Source organism: Alligator mississippiensis, chromosome 14 (genome assembly GCF_030867095.1).
Source record: "Alligator mississippiensis isolate rAllMis1 chromosome 14, rAllMis1, whole genome shotgun sequence".
NCBI lineage: Eukaryota > Metazoa > Chordata > Crocodylia > Alligatoridae > Alligator > Alligator mississippiensis.
Window position 1 is genome coordinate 32468171 of NC_081837.1, and position 23971 is coordinate 32492141.

General features: G+C 48.7%; 1 protein-coding gene and 1 long non-coding RNA gene across 2 annotated transcripts; both read left to right on the forward strand.

The window, feature by feature from the left end:
• Positions 1–614: 614 nt before the first annotated feature.
• Positions 615–4964, forward strand: LOC132244844 (uncharacterized). The gene is made up of 2 exons (XR_009456696.1): positions 615–781; positions 4913–4964. It is a non-coding gene; the product is annotated as an uncharacterized LOC132244844 (long non-coding RNA).
• A 719-nt stretch (positions 4965–5683) lies between these two features.
• TNNT2 (troponin T2, cardiac type) lies at positions 5684–23702 on the forward strand. Its single transcript, XM_059717559.1, has 16 exons — positions 5684–5700; positions 5754–5764; positions 5881–5898; positions 6833–6862; positions 8198–8254; positions 10034–10066; positions 11207–11230; positions 11989–12013; positions 14739–14799; positions 15199–15315; positions 15973–16050; positions 16456–16566; positions 18064–18173; positions 18681–18771; positions 19774–19814; positions 23385–23702. Exons 1-16 carry the CDS (start codon positions 5684–5686, stop codon positions 23431–23433), a joined length of 873 nt encoding a protein of 290 aa, XP_059573542.1. The 3' UTR covers positions 23434–23702.
• The last annotated feature ends 269 nt before the right edge of the window (positions 23703–23971 follow it).

Genomic DNA, 23971 nt, shown 5'->3' on the forward strand with positions numbered 1-23971 from the left:
GGCTCCTCGGGGGATCAATCTGGAAGTCAAAACCTGCCTCTTGGAAAGAGACTCAGGGGGCATACAGCCTTCAGTCCAAGGCATATGGCAACTACTGCCCTGAGTATAAACATTACCTGTCCTCTGATAGAAGCTAGGTCTTGGACGAAGTCTTTCCAGGCCCAGCTGGAGATGAGGATGTGCATGAGAGTCTCCTGAGACAGCTGGCTGCATGGGATTTGTCTGAACACCCAGGCCTGCAGAGACCTGCGAACAGCACCTTTGACTTGCCTGGGGCCCTTTGTGCCTAGCACTGAGGAGGATGGTACCCCAGTCACAGGGAGCAACGTGGAAAGCAGCCACAAGCTAGGATACGTAGGTAGCCAGCCTACATCTCAAATCCAGGTCCGCCCTCCAGAGCATTTGCTTATCAGCATTCAGGCCACTTAAAAGTGACAGCTGACTGGCTTGTGTCAGCCCCTTGGGCAGTTGTGTATCTGTCATGCGAGTTTAAAATAGCAATTCTCTAAGGGCCATACAATAGCTTGGGCTTATATGGGCTCCTGGGAGGGGGGGCAAGGCAGAGTTACAGAAGGGGCTGTGGCTGACGCTGCCAAAATAGCAGCTAACAAGTGTTCACATTCCAAGCCCTGCCGTGCTCGCATGCCTCCAATCAGGCGTCTGGCCGGGGGTGGGGGCTCTGGAGCCCTGTTAAAGCCTCTCTCTCCCAAACGGCATTTCTCAGACACCGCGCCAGCTTCCACTTGGCTGCAAGGGATCTCACCTGCTCCCTGGCTGAGAGGTAAGGCACCTCCCTGGGATCCCAGCCCTTCAGCTCCATGGGCTTGACGGGCCTTTCAGTGGGACATTAATGACTGAGCAACCACCTATCTGCTCTGCCCCATCATTTATGCTCTAGGAAGGGTTTGCCTTGGTGTCTTAGCAAAAGTGGCCCCTACAGTTCTCTTGCAGTCATCCCTGGGATGGGGAAGGGACTCCTCTGTAAGCAGCAGCTGAATCCCCATCACTAGTTATGCACAGGTGGAACTTCATTGACTTTGAGTTCCTCCTAATGTGCACCTGGGTGAGCGAGAGGGCAGCTGTGCCCAGTGGATTCACTTCTGACTTGCACTAGTGTGAGTGAGAAGGGAATTTGGCCCAATGGGGTTATTCCTTTTCTGCCCTATGGTAAGTGTCAAGGACCTCAGGTCCAGTGCTTAGGTTGCTTTGGGATGAGAGCAATGCTAGAGAAAGGCAAGACCTTGTGGTGTTGAGTCCCTCAGCTCATTGACAAACTGAAGCATGGAGCCAGTTTAGGGCACTTGTGCTGCAGACCTGGGAGATGTCCTTATGAACTGCTCAAGTGACCAACAAGGCTGCATAGTGGTAATTCAGCAGCAGCAGGGCCGTCCCTGGGGGGTGGGAATTGGGGCAATGGCCCCAGGCCCTGCATTTTGGGGGGCCCTACAGAGCTGGGCCAGCTTTGCATCCAGCCACATGCCTCCTCCCCCACTACTGTGTCTGGGCCCTGCACCCTGCTATGATCATCTCTGTTCATCATGGTAGTTTCCTTGAGCACTGCACAACTAAAACTCCAGGGATACAATCAACCACTTAATCTCAGACAAAATTTGGGGTGAAGTGATTGTACATGTAGGCAATCAAGTACTAACTGACCTCACGTTGGAGGAAAGCAGATCAGCGCTAATAAATTGGGCCCTCTTAACAGACAGACCCAAAAGGGTCACATGAACCATTAAATCACAGCTCAATTGGTGGATACCATTGGTTTTCAAACTTCCTAAAGTAACAGAACCCTTACATAGAGCTTCTTCTGCCAAGGAACTCCTACCCCTATCCTAACGACTGACATGGAGCCAGGGGACCTGGCCCAGCAATGGTGGCACACCACCTCCCAGCCCACTCTGCCATTACCCCCAATCTCTTTGCCAAAACCCCGATGACCTATCGCAGAACCACAGGGCTCCAGGGAACACCGTTTTAAATCCACTGTTTCATACCACATGCTTTATCCTGCTTTTATTTTTCTGTTTGTGTTCCAAGGACTTTCTTGAATATCTTCATAATTTGGAACCGCTCCGTTAATTAAAGTTCTGTGCAAACATGGTAATCTATGGATAATACATTCTCTGCAGTGAGCTGTTATTTGATCTTGGTGATTTGCGCTTCTTGGATGTGCAGATCACAGGATATGTTTCAGTGCATTGGTTAGATGTATGGAACTCCTTAGAATCAAGTTTCTGGCACAGATGGTCCAAAATTTGCGTTCCTTAAATATTCATCAGTGTTGACCTACAGGTGCAGTTTGCTGACACTCCTCCAGGAAATGGTGGGTTGGGATTTTGTGGCAAGTGAATACAAAAGGGGTGTCAATGAAGCTGGAAAGAATTTATTTAAAAGAAATGAACAGCATTTAGGGAATTAAATTTGCTCAACTCTCACTAAGATGGAGTCTTTGCTCTCCCCTGGCGAGAGAGATTGTACAGAGCTAGTTAATTTAGTAGTTGAAAGCTAGATTTGGGGGTGGGGGCAGGGCAGTTATGATGAGTTAAAGTTTCAGAGGCAGGACTTCAAGGTTAATTGGCTAATCTGCAACAGAGTGCTTGGTCATTTGGCCTGGGGTATCAAAGGCAATGAGATATGACATGGGCCACATCACTCCTTTGTACCTCATTAACTACAGAAATTATTTAATCATATTAGCCTAACAAGCTCTCAGGCTTGGCAGGGCTTTTGACTTGAGAGAAAATGTTTGACTAAAGGACGAGGACATAAGAGCCATCTATACCTATCTGAAGAATATAAACACCAAGAAGTGACAGGAAATATTTGTGCCAGTCCAAGAGGGAACTGCAAATAACAGAATGGAGTCAGGAATTTCAAATTTAGCTTGAATGTTAGGAAAAGCTTCCTACTGGCCACCCCTATTAAAATGTGTGATATAATTATGGCATGGTCTAAATAATAATGGGACTGACAGACTGAATGATAGGAAGACTGGCATACCTGGGTGTTGGGTTCCCATCTCCAAAGTCCCAAAGGGGGTGTTGGAGAATGCATCACTCTGAAGCCTTAAAATTAGATTGGGTTAAGTCCTGAAAGATGCACTCTGCTGCAGGAACCAACCATGCACTAGACTAAATGGTGTACTAGGCCTTTTCTCTCCTTGATGTGCGTGATTCTGGATTCATAAAGTTCTTTATTAAATTATTATAAAGCCTGTTCTATCTGGCACAGGCAAAAAATACCAAACGCATGGAGCCAGCATCAGCTGTTACAAAACATCTGATAAGAGGTGATATATAGCAGAACTGATTTGGGAACAGGTGCTTCTGCACATGAAAGTTATTTGTAGAACTGCCTGAAACTTTCCTTGTGAAACCCAAGTTTCACTGAGCCTGAGGGGTTGATTCAAAACTGAGCTTCTGGCTAGACTAAGCAGCAACTTCAAGTTTTGGGAATGTTTCAGTGAGGCAAAGTCCTGAGAGGTAGACAGGATTCAGGAAATGGTGTTAGATGAGGCTTGCTAATGGAATCTGGTGTGAACCCAGCAGAAATGGAGGCTTGAGTAGAAATTCACTGTGGAGTTTACTTGACTATGAAACACCAAGTGGAAAGGATTCAGATGGATTTGCAGACAGTTTGATGGTGCACGGTGGTATCACAAGTATGCTATAATAGATGTATTTCTAGCTGTTCTTCAAATTGTTAACTCTGGGGTAGAACCGATGCTTGGTGAATCTAATATCAGCTGTGGACCTTTAGCCTGCAGTGTCTATATCGCTCACTTCCCCATCCCCACCTGCTGCTCTTTTCCTAGATGTTTCCTTATGCTGTGTCAGTAGGCTTGGACTGTCTCTCCTTTAGGTCCTGAGACTGACTTACATGCCATGGTGGTCAATAGTTTCTGACTATGCTCAATAGTATTTTGAGCAAATATAGAGGCCAGGTTACTGAAGAGATATCATACTCTAATGATAATAGTAATTTGCATTTCTATCCCACCTTTTGCTGGAAGAAATAATGAGCTAACTTTTGTAAGGTGCTTTATTGTCTCTATTTTATGGAAGTAGAAACTGAGGCGAAGAGGAGTTATGTGACATGCCCAGGGTCATATAACAGGTCAGCAGCAGAGCCAGGAGTAGTGCCCAGGAGCAATGACTCTCAGTTCCCAGCATTGCCCACTGGCTGGGTGTACTAGGGTAGACAGGGCTGAGTCTCGAGACATCCCCCCTCCCAGCCAGAAACTGCTAAAGTCTATGAGTCTTTGGAAAGCTAGGACATGAATTATTACAGAGATTTCATATATTTTGTTTCTGAATAGTTGTGGGTATAAGATTGCAGGAGGCTTGAATAACTGGTGACTCTTAATAAGCCCAAGACAGGGAGTTAGGAGCCAAGATAAAGAAAAAGGACACATCAAGGGAACAGCTCTCAAATTCAGGGTAGGAATGGCAGGATTAACCCTGATGTTCCCTGCAATGACCAAGTCATTTCCATGGCATTTCTTTGACTCCACAGAAGAATAACTTTTGGTTAAGCAGAAGGGGCAGTCTTTAATACTAGGAACCTTAGGGCAGTAAAGTATTGCCCCACCCTCCACACAGCCCCGAAGTCTCCTAGCTGATGAGAGAAGTGGCTACGAACTGTCCACAGGGCTGGAGCTTAAAGTTATCAGTGCTGGGTGATGCTATTCCTAACCTCCTGACTCCTATTTAAAAAGAGCTTTGTTGTTGAGCCAGAGAAGGGGGAGGGTGGGCTCAGAAAACATCTCAACACTGCTGGCATTCAGGATGACTTCATCCTAGGGACACAGAAATCCTGTTCTTGTATCTCTGATGACGAAGGGCTGACTGGGAGGCCATTTTCTTACTGCAGCTTCTAACACTCGCTCTTAATTCCTTTCTGGCAGATCACAGAACATGTCCGATTCCAGAGGAATCACTGAAGAATATGAAGAGTAAGAGTCCTGTTTTCAAATGCCAGCCCCCTTGCAGCTTCGATGCTGAGTGAAATGCTTTTTCTCATATTGTCCCATGCACACCCCGTTCTGCTTATTACAGGGCCCTGTCAAGAATCACCAACCAGACTGAAGTCATTCTGGGGGAAAAGTCATGCTTATTTTAAACATAGTATTGCAAGAGTGCCTAAAGGCCCCTCTGAGATTAGAGAAGTGTTGTGCTTTGGGCTGCTCAGCCACACAGCCAGAAGCTCAGTCCATGCAATGAAGGGTTTTCAGTGCAAATAAGCAAGAGAAGCAAAAAGTAGAAGAAGGGGAGGAATACTATCACTATGGTACAGGTGGGGAGCTAAGGCCCAAAAAAGAGATCAAATGACTTATCCCAGGTCACACTGGGAATCGGTGACAGCTGTGAATTGAAAGGTGGATCTTGCCAGATGCAGTCCCTGAGGCCTGTCTTTCCTATGAAATGTAAAGCCTTGATGATTTCATTTGATTTTAAAGTTTTGATTTTGTGTCTGTCTTTACCAGCACGTAGGCCCTCGTGGTAGATATAGGTCAAACCCCACAGATCCCAGCATCCCCAGAACTGGGGAAAGTTTGGACCTGGATTCAGATGTGGTCCATCCTATCTCTGCTGTCCTATAGCAAAAGGGGCAAAAATGTTAGTGTTACCTGTCTCAATGAGGGAGACTGAGTTAGCTGGGGAGGACTAATGCACCAATGACTGACACAAGCATGTCAGTCTGTAGCCAGTCATTCTGATTTGATGGTTTTTTGTTCTGCCTTGCAGGGAGCAAGAAGGTAAGATGATCTGGAGCCTCTTCACTCCCATCAGGACAGATTGAACCTTTAAAATGGTCAGTGAAACCTCAATAACCTGTTTGTCTCTCTTCTCCTCCCACTTTCTTTTTCTACAGAGGACTGCATTGAGGAAGGTAGGTCTTTCACTGCTGTTTGGAGGGACATGAGGACTATCACTTCATTATATACTTTGGCTTAGATAAATGCTTTCATTTTCTTTTTGTTGAGTGGCTTAGGGTGGGTGGAATATTCCTTAAGTGCAGATGGAGAAAGATGCATAAATACTGTAGAGAAAGGTCCTGTGATTATTCTTTCCATTTTCAAGCAGATTTGTGTCAGCTGATGTTTGGCTGAGGTTAAACTTGTCCCTGTGTGAAGGTGGTACAATATACACCGGCTACTTGTGTCCTAGTTCAGCCCTCCAAGATTGAATAGTATTGTCTAAAGTCTTAAGGAGTTTACATTTGGCCTTCACTTTATTGATTATCATTCATGGAGACAGGCAACAGCTAAATCCTCCAATCTGAGCACTAAGGGAAAAAATCAGGATTCCAAGCTTTTGCAGCTCGTGTCTGTCTGCAGTAACGAGGCCAACGTGATAACTAAACGGAGGCTGGAGTTGCGACTGATTTGTCTGAACGACAGTCCAGCATGAACCCGCTGCTGCTTCAGAATAAGGAAGAAACTAAAAACGGGTGCATCCTGTAGGTTTTTCTGCATTTGCTGGAGGGCATGTGACTGACAGTATGTGTGGATGTGTGAGTTTATGTGCATGCCTATGCTTACGTGAGCAGAGATGCATAGGTTTGTGTGAGCACACGTGTGCAAGTGTGTGTATGCAAAGTGGATATGGTAGAAAAAGCTTTATTCCTCTATGACTTCATTGACATCTGGGCTACACCTGCATGGCAGAATACGATAAGCACTAAGAAACCTAGAGAATACAGAACCGTGAAACAAATCAATGAAATGCCAGTCGTCTTCTTAGAGGACACTTTAGCTAGATTCTTTACAGCTTCAAGATACCTAACTTTTTTCACTATTCCTTTCACATCTCCCATGTTTAAGAAGAGGAAGAATGGATAGAGGAGGAAGACGGTAGTAATTTTTTTTTTTTAATCTCATTTCTCTACTGCTTGCCAACATTGTACATAAGGAATGTCCATGGGTTGACTTATATGCCTACATGCTTCTATCTCCCGTCATTGGAATGTGACCTCTCTCTTATCCCCATTGCTCCTCTGTTGTTACTTGTTGTATCATCTCCTCTCCCTCTCTCAGCCCTGCTTGACATGCCTTGTGAATCCATTCTGGTCTCCTGTGTTTAACTCTCATCCCATTGCCAAATTCATCTAGTATTTGCTTCCTTCATTGTGTTTCTTTTACTCTGCTCCTGGGGCTGCCCTCCAGAATGTCCCTCCAAGGAGCCACTGACCCCAGTAGCCCTTGCTCTTGTATGGCACCAGAGTATTCTTGTTGCAGTGCTCCTTCCTCCAGTGGAAAGATATTACAGTGCTATAAATAGAAAGCAAGATAAGATTGTCTAATTTAATGGCTGAAAGCCACCACTTTTAGTGCCCGCTGGTATCTCTCTTTCATTTGACTGAGGACAGCATAGGAGAGCAATGAAATTGTCCCCTTGCCTGCCCCCACATGTTTCCTTCATGTGTTGTCCTTTCCTGCCTTGAGGAGTGATGAACCTGGACTCAGCTGGCCCTGTGGTGGCCATGACAGGCCCCTGGAAATGCTTTGGGGCATCCCATGATACCACGTGGCCACTCTTATTCATGTTGGGAATCTGACATGGACAGAATCATACAATGGAGGGATACAAGTGTGAACCATGGATTTGGGGTAGAGGTTTAGGGGAAGGTCTTGTGTACTTGAACCAGGGCTGTCCAGCTTCTGAGCAGCTGGGGGCTGCATACCATTGCACTTGCAGGCCTCTGGCTGCAAATGTCATGAGCCTCATGCAGTGGGGGTCACAGTCCATGGGGCTCCCTGGGACCCCTCCGTGTGAGCAGCTCAAGTCCCCCTGCCACACTGTACAGGCAGCATGAGCCTCCACACCCCATCCACTGCCATGCAGGCAGTGGGTTTGCTGGACCCCTCCCAAGATGCTGCCCTGCCCCAGAGACCCCAGCTGCCACAGCAACAGAAGTAATGAGTGGAGTGGCAGCTGGACAGGAGCCTAGTGAGGAGGAGAGGAGACACATTAGACCCTCATGGGCTGGATGCAGACTGCAAGCCATCAGTTGGACAGCCCTGATCTGAACCATTACCCATCTGTCTTCCATGGCCCCACTGCCTTGCCCTCTCCCCTGTCTCTTGTCTCTGTCACCCCCATGGCCAGCTCCCTAGGATGGGTTGCATGCTATTAGCTAGCCTTTGGGAGCCTCAGTTGCTCATCTCATCCTGCACATTGTTCTGCAGAACAAGAAGAGCAAATAGAGGAGGTGGAAGAGGAGGCTGAGGAAACCAGGGCTGAAGGTATGTGGTGGAGCTGCTGAAAGATTGCTCTCTGCCCAGCTGGCTCTGGCTGGCTGCAATGTTCAATGGTTTGACTGATCTCTGGGCTGTTTTCAGAGCTCATCTGCAAAAAGTAAGGGGTGTTTAAGATCTCTGGCCATTAACCCATTCCCTTGGGTTCTGGGGCAATACTATGTCCCAATTCTGCTCACCCTCCTATGTATAGCAAACAGTGCATTGATGTTAAAGACTGAGCTCCACCCACAGCCAACTTGTAAGCAGTGAGAGTTGAGGGTGGTTGCTATAAGCGCTTTGCAGGATTGAGCATATTTAAAACAAACAGGATACTGGAGTTGAGATCAAAGAGGAGACTTTTGCCACTGTGCTAATTCTGGTCTGATAACTGAAAGAAATGAAGCCCTTACTCTTCCATTCTCTAACCATTGGGTGTGTCTACACATGCACATTTAATGCACATTAGCCCAATTTAAGGTGCATTAAGAGTATGTGTCTACACATGCATACCCTTAATGCACCTTCAAAATGGTAATTTTAGGCTATTTGAACCTAAATTGGAACCTGCATAAAGCAGATATCAAATGTGTGCACAAATAGCTAAGTCGCATTAGTGAATGTGTAGATGCACTAATGCACATTAACACAGTATGTGTCCATTGACTTGGGACTAACTTTAAGTCAGTACAATCACATTAATGCCCTTAGCATGTGCATGTGTAGACGTGTGCCTAAATTGCCTTAATGCGCATTAGGCTAATGTGAATTAAATTTAGGCACATGTAAAACCACATGTAAACATGCCCACTGGTAGCTTGGATTAGGGAGGTCTTACTCCCTTGTACAAGTGTGCAGCTCAAGTCGTGTTCCTACCCATGGGTTTCCCCAGTGCACCACTTGACAGGGAGCCTTGGGAGGATTTGTGCATCAGAGATGCTCCCAGGGTCTAGTGGCTCCCCAGCTACCTGCTTCTACTGGGCAAGGAGGAATGGGCTGAGTCAGCCCTTCCCAAGAGGAGACAAAAACTCCCCCAGGGTACAGCCTAGGTTCTCACTACTCCTGCCACTTTGTGCACCTATTAGTTTGTGCAATGGTGACCAGACTGGTCAGCTCCAGGGACTGACAGAGCTAAAAGCAGGAAACTCTCCAGCTTGAGCTAGAGAGCCAGTCAGTCAAGCTGGGGCTGTACCAAAAGTACAACGCTCAAGCCAGTGGAGTAGGTGTTTTATGAGGGCTGGATCTGAGGTCAGGGTTTCCTTAACATGGTTGTGCTTGAGTGTGAAATTCTTCATATCCCCAATGCCCTGAGCAGCATACTGGTGTTAAGTGCCAAGTAAACTCAGTGCCAAGCAATGTGAAAAGCTCTCTGTCTTTAGATTCGGGGGGTGACACTGCGTTATCTCTGTCCCTCCCCCTCAGCACAAAACCAACCATCTACGCTTTAAAATAAGACAAATAAGAAAAGAGAGTTGGCATCTTTCCAGCACTCAAAGGCCTGAGTCTTTCCTCAGCATGTTCATTTCCAGACTTAAAGCTAGAGTATAATTTCTGTGGCAAAGGTTAAAAATCATCAGGCCCCTCTGAAGTTGGCCAAAGTACCGGATCTCCCCCTGAGGTGGTACAAAGCTGTCTTCGGGAGGATTCTTCAGTAGGAAAATCTCAGCAATGCAAGCGCCCTCCACAGTGGCTACGAGAAGCATGCTAGGAATACCACAGGGCCTTTGCTGGGGGAATGTGCTTCTGTGTGAGTCTCTGATTGAATTCTCCTTTTTGCTTTTAAAATAGAACATGAAGATGAAGCTAAGGAAGCAGAAGAAGGTAAAGCAAGTGGGAGAATAGGAGTCTTTTCCTCTTGGCCTGCATGGTCCTTATTTCACTCCATTTAGGCAAACATGATTCATACTATTTAGATTTTCAGGGTTAAATTTAACTGCTCCTACTCATGCAGTTTCTGACCTATGTGGTGCGAGACACTCAACCTTTCCCCCGCCCTGTAGAGCACCCTTCCTCGCATGCACGTGCAGAGAGCCAGCATGTGGCATATAGCCCATTGGCACTACAAAGATACTTCTGTGCTGTCCAAGGAAGAATTAACTCAAATGAAGAAAGGAGAAATTCTCCTGCTTTCAGAGTTCAGGTGCTAGCAAGGCAAAGGAAAGACTGGTCTGAGGTACAGAAGCTCTTGGAAAGAGCCAGGTCTTATTCTGGTGGGAATCTGGAGGGTTTAATTGAAGCCCCACTGAAAGTCATGGTTTCATCCCACATCCAGTTGTCAGGTCTGTCTTTAGGGTGCGGCTGCCCTCAGTGCTCAAAGGAAAATGTAAGGACCAAAAACACAGCCCTGCAAACCACTACATGCTCCCTGCAAGATGATGGAGCATGCCCAGCCATGTCGGAGAAGATGAGGGCATTCTACCCAATGCAGTGTTGGGCCCCAAGATGTCACATGAAGGATGTGTTGTCATAAGCCTCTGCAAAGCCCAAGGATTGAGATCCCTGTGGCTCTGCTGCCTTGCCCAGAAGGAAGCGCATGTAGTAACTGTCCTAGCTCCATTTGTAGATTGCTATATTGAAGCTTATGACCCCAACCTTTTGCCCCAACCTCCTACCATCACCGCAAAACTCTTAGAGCATGAAGGCTGAAATGGGACAGGTACAGAAGCATGATAGATGTGCCAAACAAACTCCCACAGGCCCTTCAGGGGTCACCTGATAAAGCACTTTTTGCTCAGCATTGAGACCTAGGGTATCCCAAAGACCCAAAGTGGAGGTACTTAAAATAAGCTGGGAAAAAACAAGCGTCCAAGTTGACTCACCCTACAGACCCATCGCCTAGAGAGGCTAACACCAAGCTAGCTTCCCATGCAGAATGGAAGCACGTGTTGGGACTGGCACTGGTCTGCCACAGAGGTGCAGGTAGGGCAGGTGGCCAGGACCTAATATTTTGTGTTCCCACAGGTGGAGAGCAGGAGCCTGGGGAAGGTAATGTATTGTCCTGCCCGGTGCCCCAGGAGGCTAGGGAAAGGAGTGAGACCTCATCCATGTTCACAAAAGGCAGGGGCAGGAGTATGAGGGGCTATAAATGCTCCCTGTCATGAGATGCCTGAACTTTCTCCTGGGTCCCATGAGCTGAGTGCCACCACTGTAGCGCTACAGAGAGGATGGCCCACTGGTTACCCTATCCATTCAGGTGCTTTTACTCTGGCAAACCAAGCAGTTGGGCTGGAGTGCAATGCCCAACCTCCTGTTGGGTGCTCTTTACCAGGTCTTGACTAGAAAACTGTTGTGCTCCCTGCTAGTGCCATCACCTGTGCTGGCTTATGGAAGGAATGCACTTTCCCCGTGCTCCTGCACTACATGATTGTATGCACAACCCACGCTAGCTGGGCAAAGGGTGGGATAGCAAGGAGACACTGCACCAGCCAGCTCCGATCCTAATGCAGGCAGTAGGAAAAGAGTCTGGCCCGACCCCCAGGATCTGAAGAGTGGGGGTGGAATTGGAACTGGGGCCTGAATTTGGCAGCCTGGGCCCATCCATTGTCTTAAGTTGATGGTCTGATGCCTCATTAGATGACGTCTTACACTAGGCTTAGCTGCAGCTCTGTAGGAGCTGCAAGTTGCTGTACAGGAGGGAGCAAAGACAACTCGAAGCACTGTCCCCTCCCCAGCATTCGAATCCAGGTGGGAGACAAAGATCCCTGTGCCGCTAACTGTGTTTCTCTTTTGTTCCCATGGAGCAGCAGAAGAGGCAAAACCAAGGCCCAAGTAAGTGGAATTACTTTTTGTCTAGCAGGATGGGTGGGATGCCTGGAACTGGGCTTCTCTGCTACAGAGCGAGGCTCTGCGCAGTGAAATCAGTACAACATAGTGTGTGTAGACTTAGGGCATAGCAAAGGGGATGAGGAGCGGGGCTAGAACACTATAGAAAAGGAGCATGGAAGAGAAGCAGGTAGTTTGAAATGGGGGGGTGGTGGGGAAACAGAAAAAGAAGAGCGGGGAGAAAGGAAACTAAAGAAAGAGAACAGGAGGAGGAAGGCCAAATCCAGGACTGGAGCCTCAGGGGCATCAAGGATGCTTGTTGGCACAGCTGAAGCCTCCCTGCTGGCTGTGGCTCTTGGAAACCATCTGTGCATTCCTGGTGCAATCGGAGCCTCCTGCACATTCCTCAGTGCAGCCAGAGCGCTGGCATCCTCTTGGAGCCATCTGAGCATCTCTCGTGAGACAGCTGTCTGCCTGGATCCTCCCACACAGGCAAGAACATGGATGGGAACATCCTATGAACCTCTGGGAGTCCTGGCAGATAGAAGGAGCAAGTGAAGACTGTGTTTTGTGGGCCCACGGGAAGGCCATGTCCTTCTAAACCTTCTCCTGTTCTTTCCTCTCCTCCCCCCAACTCCCTGACCCTGTACCCCATCACCTGGCCACAACCTTTCCTAGTGTCTCCAGGTAGGCTCAGCTTTCTAAGCTCTTCTGGTAATACTGCTCCATAACCATGGCTGGGTTGTGCACTGACTTGCGGTAGAGGCACGTGCACTCTGCTTCGCTGACTGTTGCAGGAAAGAGGCTGCTGCTGCGCTTGGGGCAGGGGCAATGTTCTCATTTCAGAGGGGTTCAGCAGAACAAAAGGGTTTTGGATGGAAACATGAGCAGTAGGAATGGGAATACTCAGATCTATCAGAATCTCTTCTCGTGTGGGCAGGCTCTAAGGAGATGGGTCTTAACAAAAATGCCTTTGCATAAGGACCTGCAGCAGCCTGTGGCTGTTGTAATGATTGTGCAGTTCTGAGCCTCCTGCAAAAGCACTCTCTCTTTCTGATGTGGGCATCTTAATGCATGAGACAACGTGGTTCAGTAGCCAGGGGGCTTAGCTGGAAACCAGAATACTTGGTGGTCTTTAGTCCCAGCTGTGCTACCTATCTGTTCCAGACAAATGTCTCCTTTCCTCGTGCTTCTGTTTCTATTATATGTAGGACAATATTACCTCCCTTCCATGGAGAGTCCTGCAGTCCATATCTGGCCCAGGGGACGAAACCAGTGTGACAGCCCTGATGTATAGGATAGGGACACATACTGATTGGAGAATCCAAATATTTTGTTGGATTGTGCTGTTAAGGTTCCCATATTTGTAACTTGGTGCCAGTATGCCTCCTCCAGAGCTAAAGAGGAAGATGTTTGCCTCCAAAACCTTTTATTGCTTTTTTTTTTTTTTTTTTTGGAAAAAGGAAAGAATAAAGTCTCTACCAAAACCCCCAGGGCAGATATAATATTGATGCTCTTTAACAGCTTATGCTCATCTCTGTTGACCACAGCATGGTCTGCTCATGTTTCCTTTGAAAGGCTGCATCTGTTTTCTAGACTTGCAAGGCCCTGCCCTTAGCTGTGCCCTGGGGACTCCTGTCATTATACCTGTCATGTGCACACACCTGACTTGGCCCTGTGCAGAGCTGCGGGTAGGAGCCTGGAAAAACAATGCCTCCAGAGAATTGCAGCACCTGTGCTTTTCCCTGTCTTGTCCATAGGGGGAATTTTGCCCATAGTTAAATTGCAGCCCCACCTTCCCTGCCTATATTTCACGGGGCCATGAAGTCATGGACACTGGGGAGCTAAGCAGCACTGGGGACTAGCAAGAGGACGCAGAGCCATTTACTTCTGAGTGGAGGGCTCCAAGCCAGCCCCATTTGGTTGTGATTTGAGGTTCCTCCTGCCCTTTAGTGGCCCTGGAGCAGTGAGGTGGGGAACCTCATTGGCCTTGGAAAAATGTGGCTAAAATATAAAATCCAACCCACAACCACTATTGCACCCTAGCTGGCAGCCTCAAGCAAGTATCCTCCTGTGCTGAGAACTGGTACAAGCCCTGTATGTTACAGGGGCTTGATGAGCTTTTTGGTCAGATTTTTAATTGGCTAAAAGCTTGAACACTTTTCCCCATGTAAGGCCAAATTCTTTCTTCCTGATTGTTGAGGGATTAGAGTCCATAAATCCCAGATATTTCTCTAAAATCCCAATCAGTGAGGCATCCAGACCCCCAGACACCAGACAACACTAGGAAGCTAATAGGCAATGAAACCCCCGAACACACAAGTGAATTCACATATACAGACTAGTGTCTCCTGTAGCACTCAGTAGTAGTGCACTGTCTGAATACCAAATCAACCCCAAACAAGTTTCTCCCAGCTCGAGTTGGAAAAGGGATGCATAGGGCACACTGTTATCCAGCTGTGATGAGGTTATGGCCCTGAACACACAATTAAAATTTCCCAGAACCATCAGCAGAGAGAGGCAGTTAGTCATGTTCATCCAAAGTCAGGCAGGCAAAACGCATGAACCCTGAGAAAGAGTTTAAACATTGCTATAGAAGAAAGCGAGGCTCTTAAATAAAAGTGTGTTGAGTCAAGTTGCCCGAAAGGTCACCAGCCATCCTCAGTCCCTGTACTGCAGCATTTAGACTGGCCTAGGCTTGCCCCCCTCATTCTTCTGTCTTCATTTCCAGACTGTTTATGACAAACCTGGTGCCCCCCAAGATCCCAGATGGGGAGAAAGTGGACTTTGATGTGAGTAGTGGATGTTTAACAGGTCCCAGACTGCTCTGTGGGACAGTAGTGGGATTCAGTGCAGTGGCCAGCAGGTTGGCACTAAATTTAATTGCACATGCTCATGGAGGGATGCAAATACAGAAGAAAGAAAGTAGTCTGCAAGCTGTCTTGGGGTCCTTTCCCTCCATCCCTCTGAGTATTTACCCAGACCACTTTTCACTGCTCTATCTGCCAATACCTCTAGGTATTTACCTAGTACATGCAGGTCCATGTCTGCCAGCTCTCCCTGGGCATTTAGCCAGCACTGCCTGCTGGCTCATCATCTTGTCCTGGGGTTGACCTGGCCCCACAATGCTTGGGTTGCTGTTGATCCCAGAGGGGGTGGCAATATCTGACTGAGTTCCATGTACCATGCAGGACATTCATCGCAAACGCATGGAGAAGGACCTGAATGAACTGCAGACCCTGATTGAAGCTCATTTTGAGAACCGGAAGAAGGAAGAGGAGGAGCTCATCTTCCTCAAGGACAGAATCGTAAGGCTGGAGCTCTTGGTTGTCCATCCCCCCACCACCCCTGCCTCCCCCAATGAAGGGACGTTATTCTCCCGACAAAGGCACTAGAAGCGGGATTGGGTCTTAATAATATGAGAAGCTGAAAGCTGAAGCAGACCCAACTTCCCGGGAGATGGGGAGCCAAGCTCAGAGTCAGGCATATCTGGAGCCCAGAGTTGAGAAAATCCCAGCTGGAAGAATTTTCTCACTAGCAGAGTAGTAAAACACTGGACCGGCTTACCCAGAGAGGAGGTGCAAGCTGCACCCTTGGAGGTTTTCAAAACCTGGCTAGACAAAGCCTTGGCTGAGATGATCTAGTTGGGGATGGTCCTGCTTTGAGCAGGGGTTGGACTAGACATGACCTCCTGAGGTCCCTTCCAGCCCTAACTTCCTATGAGTCTATGGGTCTATGGTCCCGATTATTTGGACCCCAGGTAGTGGGCTGTTCCAGCACTCACTCCCCCCCAGCTGTATCTGGATAGGATGTTCATGCAGGGGGCACTGGTAATGCAGTACTGTGTTGACCCAGAAAACAGCTTGTTTGGCCCAGACTGCACCCCAGGCATTTGGCACCAAGAAAGCGCTTGCAGCAGGCTCCCATGGGTGTCTTTATTCTGATGCCTTGCTCTTCCCACCCAGGAGCAGCGGCGAGCGGAGCGGGCTGAGCAGCAGCGGATCCGCAGTGAACGGGAGAAGGAGCGCCAGGCCCGTGTGGCCGTGAGTGTCCTGCCTCCCAGCCCCCTACCATATCCCAACAGGGGAGCTGGGCTTGGGCTAGGGCTGGGATTCTTCCCAACAGGATTAGATTATGTTATTACTTCTCAAATTGCAATGACTGCCTTTCTAGATGGGGGAGGTCAGAGCCCATAGGTGATGCTCCTAGATGATGGAGCCCAAAGGTAATGCACACCCAGGCACTGGCCAGCCATGGCATAGGGAAGCCAGACAGTCTATCATGGCCCCTTTGCCAGGCTGCAGCTTTTGGCTATGCTGCTTGCAGCTAAGGAGGGTCAGGGTGGGTTAGTGTTCAAATAAACCTTCAGGGACCAAGGTAGCAGTGAGTTCCCCTTCCTCCTCCAGCTTTTCTCCAGACACACTCTAATTTTGGTTCCACTCTGGCAGGAAGAGAAAGCTCGCAAAGAGGAAGAGGAGGCCAGGAAGAAGGCTGAGGAGGATGCCAGGAAGAAGAAGGCTTTCTCCAACATGCTGCATTTTGGGGGCTATCTGCAGAAGGTAAATGGCTGTGAGGGCCTCGTGGGAGCTGCTAACATCCCTGGAGAAACGGGCCCCAGTTGTGTAGACATCACTTGCTGACTAGGCTCATTGCCGCAGCATTTCACATAACATGGAGCAGCATCACCTGCTCTCCCAACTCCCTAAGCAGTACTGGCCTGTTACCAGGGCCTTTCTTGCTCCCATCCCCAGGCTCTGGCTAAAGACCTCCCACATACAGTGCAGCATGGCCTCTAGGCAAGGCCCTAGGTCTCTTTCTGTTTCAGTTTTGTTCAATGACATTACTGTCTGAGCAAAGGGTCTGTCTCCTTTGTGGTTTATCAAGTGCCTGTTTGCCATTGTGTAGTGCACTGATTCCTAGGATTACCATATTTTTAGTTTAAAAAATGGACACCTGTGGGGAAGGGGGGGTAATAAGACTGGGGGGGGGCATGCCCCCATAGACTTACCTGCATCCAGCTGCCAGAGCTGGTCCTACCACCCTGCCTAGCTGCATGCCAGCCAGGTGCACGTGCAGAGCACATGGTGTCCCCTGTCTCCAATTGCACTCCCCCCACTCTCCCCAGCTCCCAAGTAGCTCCTTGCTAGGACAAACTGGGAAGTGCTGGGAAAAACTTCAGTGCAGAGCAAAGCAAAATCTTGGACATTTGTTGATATTTAAAAAAAAAGCCTGGATGGAGATGGGAGGACCAAAAAAAGTGGACATGTCCGGGAAAACCCAAGACTTATGGTAACCCTAGTGATTCCCAACCAGTGTGCTGTGGCACCCTGAGTTGCCTTGAGACCTTTTCAAGGGTGGCATGGGGTGCCATGCCATGTTAGCACTGTTAGGTGTGCAAACAAGATTCACAAGATAAACCCAGAGATTTCAAATAGCAGTTCATTGTTTTAAAAACTTTCTGACCCGCAGCGGTCTTTCTGAGTTTCTTGCAACAGAAGAATTGCTCTATTATTTTTCTGTAGTCAAAAAACAAGTGAAAACGAAGAACTTACATTTCCCAAGAGCTGCTTTGAGTCTAATTAAGGGTGTCTTGAGGCTAAAAATGTTGAGAACCACTGGTTTCAAGGGAGACAAACCATTGTTATTAGTATTTTACCACCATAACTACCCCACCTTGGCTATGGGCCTGCGTGCTGGGTAGTGCCCAGTCATACACAAGGAGAATCAATCATTGCCCAAAAAGTTCAAAGACAAGAGGAACACAGATACAGAAGAGAAGAATGGCCATGCTCAGGATCACATAGCAGATCCTTGGCAGAGCTGGGCGTAAAAGCCAGGCCTGCTTAGTCCCAGCTCTTAGACCAGGCTCATAGCACAGGGGCATCTGGGACCAGGCTGGTGGAGCAAGGCAGATGTGGGTGAGAGACTCTCCATCCAGCTAGGCATCCCTTTCCAACCTCCCTGTCCCTAGGGCTGTTGGGGCTCACTGGGGGAGGAGAGCCAGCGCCGGGTGGAGTTAACTCCGTCTGACTCTGGCTCACTGGTGGTGACTTCAGACAGAGAAGAAGAGTGGGAAGAAGCAAACAGAGCGGGAGAAGAAGAAGAAGATCCTCAGTGAACGGCGCAAACCTCTGAACATCGACCACCTCAATGAAGACAAGCTGAGGTACGAGTGGGGCCAGGGAGCTGGGGGAGGGGGTGACCCCACTTCTCCTACAGGCTGAAAGTGAGGTGGGGGCATTTGTCTGAGCCATAAGCCCTTTGCCTCACTACCTCCTGGCCCCCGTCTCTCCCCAACTCCTTGCTCAAACTCCCTTGCCCAGGCTGCTCCTCCTCCAACCTGCCTTTGTGTGAGGATCCCATGGTACCAGGGCACTACACTCCAGCCTGGGTTAGCCCTGACTGCCCAGCTGACCCATCTGTAGGGTAGCCATCATAGAGGACATTCTGTTTTTCTGCTACTCTGTCCTCTATTGATACGAAACCCAAAGCCTTTATGTCCTCTATTTTACTCAGTAGGCCCCAGTCTAAAGAGAGACCCATCTCCTGAGGACTTGGGGATGGGGGAACTGGGTGCAGTTCAGGAAATCACATGGCTCTCCCCAGGTGCACATGCACACAAATGTCATCTCCCCTTTCCCCGCTCACCAATGTCCCGTAACTTTCCCTGCAGGGACAAGGCCATGGACCTGTGGCAGAGTATCTATGACTTGGAAGCTGAGAAATTTGACTTGCAGGACAAATTCAAGAGGCAGAAATATGAGGTGAGACTTGATGATTGTTCTGGTGCTGACTTCCCCCTGTTCAAGCGGATGCCTTTGTTCCCATCACTACTGCAAATGCCCTGGATGCTGGGGCTGTTGCTGTACCCTCTCAGCTCTATGTATCCTGGAAGAAGACCTAGGAAAGCTCCTTCCTAATCCTTGGATCTCACAAGGTCATGTCTTTGTGGCTCCATGTATAATAATTCACCCAGGTCGGAGATCTTATTCCCTCTTGGGACCTAACCCAGCTCCCCTAAGAGGAAAGGGCAATGTGCTGATGTTAATCAAATTAGACCCTTACCTGCATAAATCCTCAGGGCTCCATTGCCTCCCGTAGAGCTACACTGGTTTACACAGGTTGCAGTACTGACCCAACCTCTCCTGCTGAACAGCCTTGCTGGTACTTCTGCATAGTTCATGATTCTGTTACCCTTTATTACCCATGCAATGTGGACGTCTAAATGTCTGCAGAGCTACTGTGCAGGTTAAGTAGTCCATAAACTGGCTGAATGAGTAAACAGATATGTTTGCTTGTCCATGGCATGTATGTAAGCCATCAAATTGTAGCCAGACAAAAGACCAGGACTAGGAGGTGCTAGATAAAGAACAGGGATGTGCCTGGAGCTATCCTCTAGGAAGAAAGGAATCTCTTCCCTTTCTTTCCTCTGCGGAAAGCAAGCTGTAAGTTCTCTGGCCTGACACTATTGAAAATGCAATTCTGCCCCTGATCAGGAGTGTCCTTTGCAACAGAAAACAGCCAGGACTGGGATGGGGATAAAGTGCATTGGTCACAGACAGACCCTGGGGTTCTTCAGCCTACCCTCCTAGAAGCCTAGCAGTTATGACAAGGGCTGCTGATTGCACTTTATGGCCAAGTTATCATTAGCAGAGTTTGTTTGCTGCTTCACCTTCTTCTGAAGTCCCACATTCCCTCATGTTGCTCACCAGCTCATACAAGCTGCCAGCTTCAAGCCTTACCAGATTTCTGTATTTCTCCTGCAGATCAATGTTCTCCGAAACCGTGTTAGCGATCACCAGAAAGTGTAAGTACCCAGGCTGCTCCAGCCTCAGATGGATCAAGTGTCCCCTGCCCTCTCCCTGTCCCTCTCTGTTCCTTGCCTGCCCTTTTCTCTCCTTGAGTAATTTTTCCCCATTTGCATTTCTCTTTCATTTCCCATATCATCATCTCTTCCTGTTGCTCCTTGCTGCTGCTCTTCCCTCTAATTCCATCTGCTTCTCTTCTTTGCCTGTATCTTGTCCTTCATCCTCCCTTGTCTTCCTATCCCTGGACCATGCTCACAAGCATACCAGGTCTAGCCTGGGGATGGTAAAACTGGCAGGAGCTTTTCTGCTCTTCCCCTGCTCCTTTCCCTTCCCTTAGCTCCCATTCTTTCTGACACTTCTCATTTCTTTCCACTCTTTCATCTCCTCTATGATTCTATAGATATTAGGAAAAACTTTCTCACAAGGATGGTAGTAATAAAGCACTGGAACAGGTTACCCAGAGAGGTTGTGGAATCTCTGTCCTTGGAGGTTTTTAAGACCAGGCTAGATAAATCCTTGGTTGAGATGATCTAGTTGGGGCTTTGAGTAGGGGGTTGGACTAGATGACCTCCTGAGGTCGCTTCCAACCCTAATTTCCAATGATCCTTCTCTTCTATGCTCTTTAACACAATGATCCTGGATGAGTTGCATCCTTTCCTTTTTGCTGTTCCACATAGATGACAGTCTACTACTGCTGTCAGTTAGTGTGGTGTCTACTTTGGTTCAGGTGGCAACAGTGCAGGTTCAGACCCTGATGATGTAGGCTTTTGCTCTTGGTTCCTTTGCTCTGGTTTCCTTCACCACGTCTCCCCATCTTCTTTGCTCTTCATTGTCCTTCTCTTCTGTAGCCATTTCCCTCCCAAGCCAGATGCTCTCTAGAACCCAACTGAGCTCTCCTTCTCCATGTTTTTGCCCCCGTCCTCACTCCTCCCTTCCCCTTTCCCAATATATCTTCTTGTCCTCGCTTCCCTCATCTCTTCTCTAGCCTTGTTGTTGTCTTCCCCCTGACTTTCACTTCTGGGTTGCATTGCAGTTGTTAAGGCTGTACACCTCCCAGGTTGGAAGCCAGTGACAGAGCATACTGGCACCAGCAGCATTGCTGTGGGTGAAACATGTGCCCAGCTCTATCCAGTACGCCTTCGTGGCCTGCCTATTTTGGCCCATCTCCCATGCCCAAGTCAGGTCCCTCTGCAGAAGCATTTTGAATCTCAGCAGCAGGGAGTGGAGCATGCTTTTGGGTCAGGTCAAGAAGATTATGCAGTCAGAGCAGCATAACCCCAAGAGGAATCAGGATCCTGTTTCCTATCAGCATCCCTTGTGCTGGAGAGACTAGGAAAGCACAGCAGCTAGGAAGTCTTTCCTAGTTCCCCCGACATATCAGCCCATGTTTAATCCAGACAGATGTAAATGCCTTTGTTCAAGCTGCTCCTTCCTGCCCTGCCTCATCAGACATCCCAGGTACACCCAACTCAGCCCATGTGCTGGCTAAGAAGTACTCTGATCTGCTTAAACCAAGCCTCTCTTCTCTTATTCCTGACATGAACCATCCCTACAGCAAAGGGTGAGTAGCATGGATATCTGTGTACTTGGTGATACTGCAGACATGCTGCATGGGCAAATAGATCTGATGCAAAGCTAGATCCAGGGGGGAGTAGATGGAGTGACCCAGGCAGCATGGAGGCAGCTGTTTGTCTCCATGGGCTGCTTGGCATGTTTGGAAGGGGATGCTTTTCATACTGCTCTGAAAGATGAGGGGGCAGGAGGCTGACAGACAGGAGCAAGAGAGAAGCTGGGCTCCTGCTGTGTCATTCTGGTTTTAAGGGTTCAGTGATTACAATCAAAATGTTAACACTTTAGCCCAGGGGTAGCCAACCTGCAGCATGGGTACCACATGTGGCACAGGCAGCCTCCCTGTGAGGCATGTGGCAAACTGGAGAGAGGGCAGGGAGCAGAAAGCAAAATAGCAGAGTGGGCAGGGAGCACAGGGAGAGAAGCAGAAAGCAGAGCAGCAGATCAGGCAGAGGACGGGGACTGGAGCAGCCCTCAGGGAGGGTGCAGGGCTAATTTGGGACATGCCTGCCAGAAAGGTTAGCCCCCCCACTGCCTTAGACTATTTTGTGTGTGGCTTGCTTCCTGGACAAGCTGTCTGATTGCTCATTGAGATCACATGAGATGGCTTCTACCTTACGGCTGGATGTGCTGACCTCCATAAGCTGGAAGTCCTGAAGGCATTACTGAGGTTTTGGTCCATGGGAACTTAGGTCAGGTGTATGCTTTAAGTCTTTGTCAGCATAGCACCGGCTGTCACAAGTTTAACTGTGATGACATTTCTGTTCCAAGCCCCAGGGGGGATACAGTCATACTGTCATCAAAGGGCTTTTGCCAGCAGAGCTTGCTTGCCTGGAAGAACTGATGTTAGCCACACCAGCAAAAGTGCTCTGTTAATGGTGTCGCACTCAGGGTTCACCAGTACAGCTCTACGGGGCTCGTTGCATCAGCAACGCTCTTCCAGTAGAGACCTGGCCTCTGCCTTGCTGAAGGAGACCTACAAGCCCAGGGTCTGGTAGGGCTGGGAGACCTCTTCCTGCTGCCTTTGCACAGGGAGGCATTTATATATCTCTAGGCAGGAGGATGCAGCACAGTGTTGGGAATCTATTGCTGAAAATAAATGTGGCTTCTCTCTGAGCTGACTTGGGGAAGCTTTGGGACCACATTTTCACTTGGCCTCAGTGTTGCTGCATTGACTTTAAAGAAGGTGTGTCACTTTACGCTGCTCAGGATGTGACCCCTGCTCTTTACCACCTGTTTTCCCATTGGCTAACGCTGACAGGCAGTGCAACACTGCTGTGGTTGGTTTTCACCTTCTGCACTTGTGTCTGGACCCTTCCTGTGCCGACCTGAGGCAGAAGGGCAAGTCAGCTGCACTGCACTGTTCACAGTAAAATGCATGGGCAGGAATATTACTAGAGGAGATTCTTACCTGCTACAACTAGGATTGATCCTCCTCTGGCCAATACCTGGCATGGATTGGGAGCAGCCCTATTGATGCTACAGTAAGAACAGAGGCAAAATAGGCCCCGTGTGCTAGGATAACACCCACTTACCCATCACTGCCACACACAGGACATTGTGCGACTATTCCTAGCTATGCGCAGTCCTCAGGCTTCTCTCTTGCCCTGTTTTCCTAAGAACTATTCGATCAGGAAAGGGCAAAAGAGAGCAGAAGAAGCCACTTGACTTACTGACCCTGCCTCAGCACAGAGCTTGAACAGGTCTGGCTGAGCAGGTCAGTGCATTAGTGAACAACCAGATCTGAGCCACAAAAAATCCAAAGGCAATATCCCCCTCCATCAAGAAAGGCTTCAGGCCTGAGAGAAGTTTGTCCCAGAGATTTTCTCCATCTCTTTGCAGAGTTCTTCAGCCTCCTCCTCCTCTCACCACCTGGCAGAGAGGATAGCTCCTTAGAGCCCTGCTCAAGAACCTAGACTTGCTGTTCTCTCTGCCCCATGTCCTTCTGCGTCCTCTTCAATGGACACAGTTCAGCCTATGCTTCTCTGCTTTCCTTCCAGCTCGAAGGCTGCCCGTGGGAAGAGCATGGTCGGTGGCCGATGGAAATAGACACTGCCTGGGTGGAAGGCAGACGAGAGGCGCAGGCATGGAGAGGCACATTCCCGTTTGGTCATCCAGTTGGATTCCCTATGCCACAAAACCTGCATGAACCCACAACCCCCAAGTTCCCGAGGCACCAACCAGTCGGGCTTGTGAAGACTTCACTGCAGGGGTAGCACTGTCTGCATGTGGGCAAATGCTTTGTGATGTGCTGTTTGCTCTTGTCACCAAACCCCAGGATGTTGTTGTGTCTGTAAATAAAGATGAGAGTGAAGGGATGTGCACCTTTCATCTTTGGCCTTCACGCCCAACTTGCCCTACCATCTAGGGGCTATGTGGCAGACCCTGCACTGGTGCATTCCCCCAGCTCCACTGATCTGTGCCCTTATACACTTAGGAGACTAGACTATCATGTGTCACCGAGAGATAAAAAGAAGAAATGAGGCATCACTAACAGCTTGAAATCCCTGCAAGAGCAAAGGTAGCCTCAGAGATTCAGAAAGGCTGGGGGATACTTCTCTGGAGGCTATGCAAAGCAACCCTCTTG

Bases quoted from the DNA above. Each gene is read 5' to 3' on its own strand.
- TNNT2 (XM_059717559.1), top strand. The intron at 6,863-8,197 runs GTAGTAATTTTT...ATTGTTCTGCAG, and splicing joins ATGGATAGAGGAGGAAGACG to AACAAGAAGAGCAAATAGAG. The intron at 14,800-15,198 runs GTGAGTAGTGGA...TGTACCATGCAG, and splicing joins GGGAGAAAGTGGACTTTGAT to GACATTCATCGCAAACGCAT.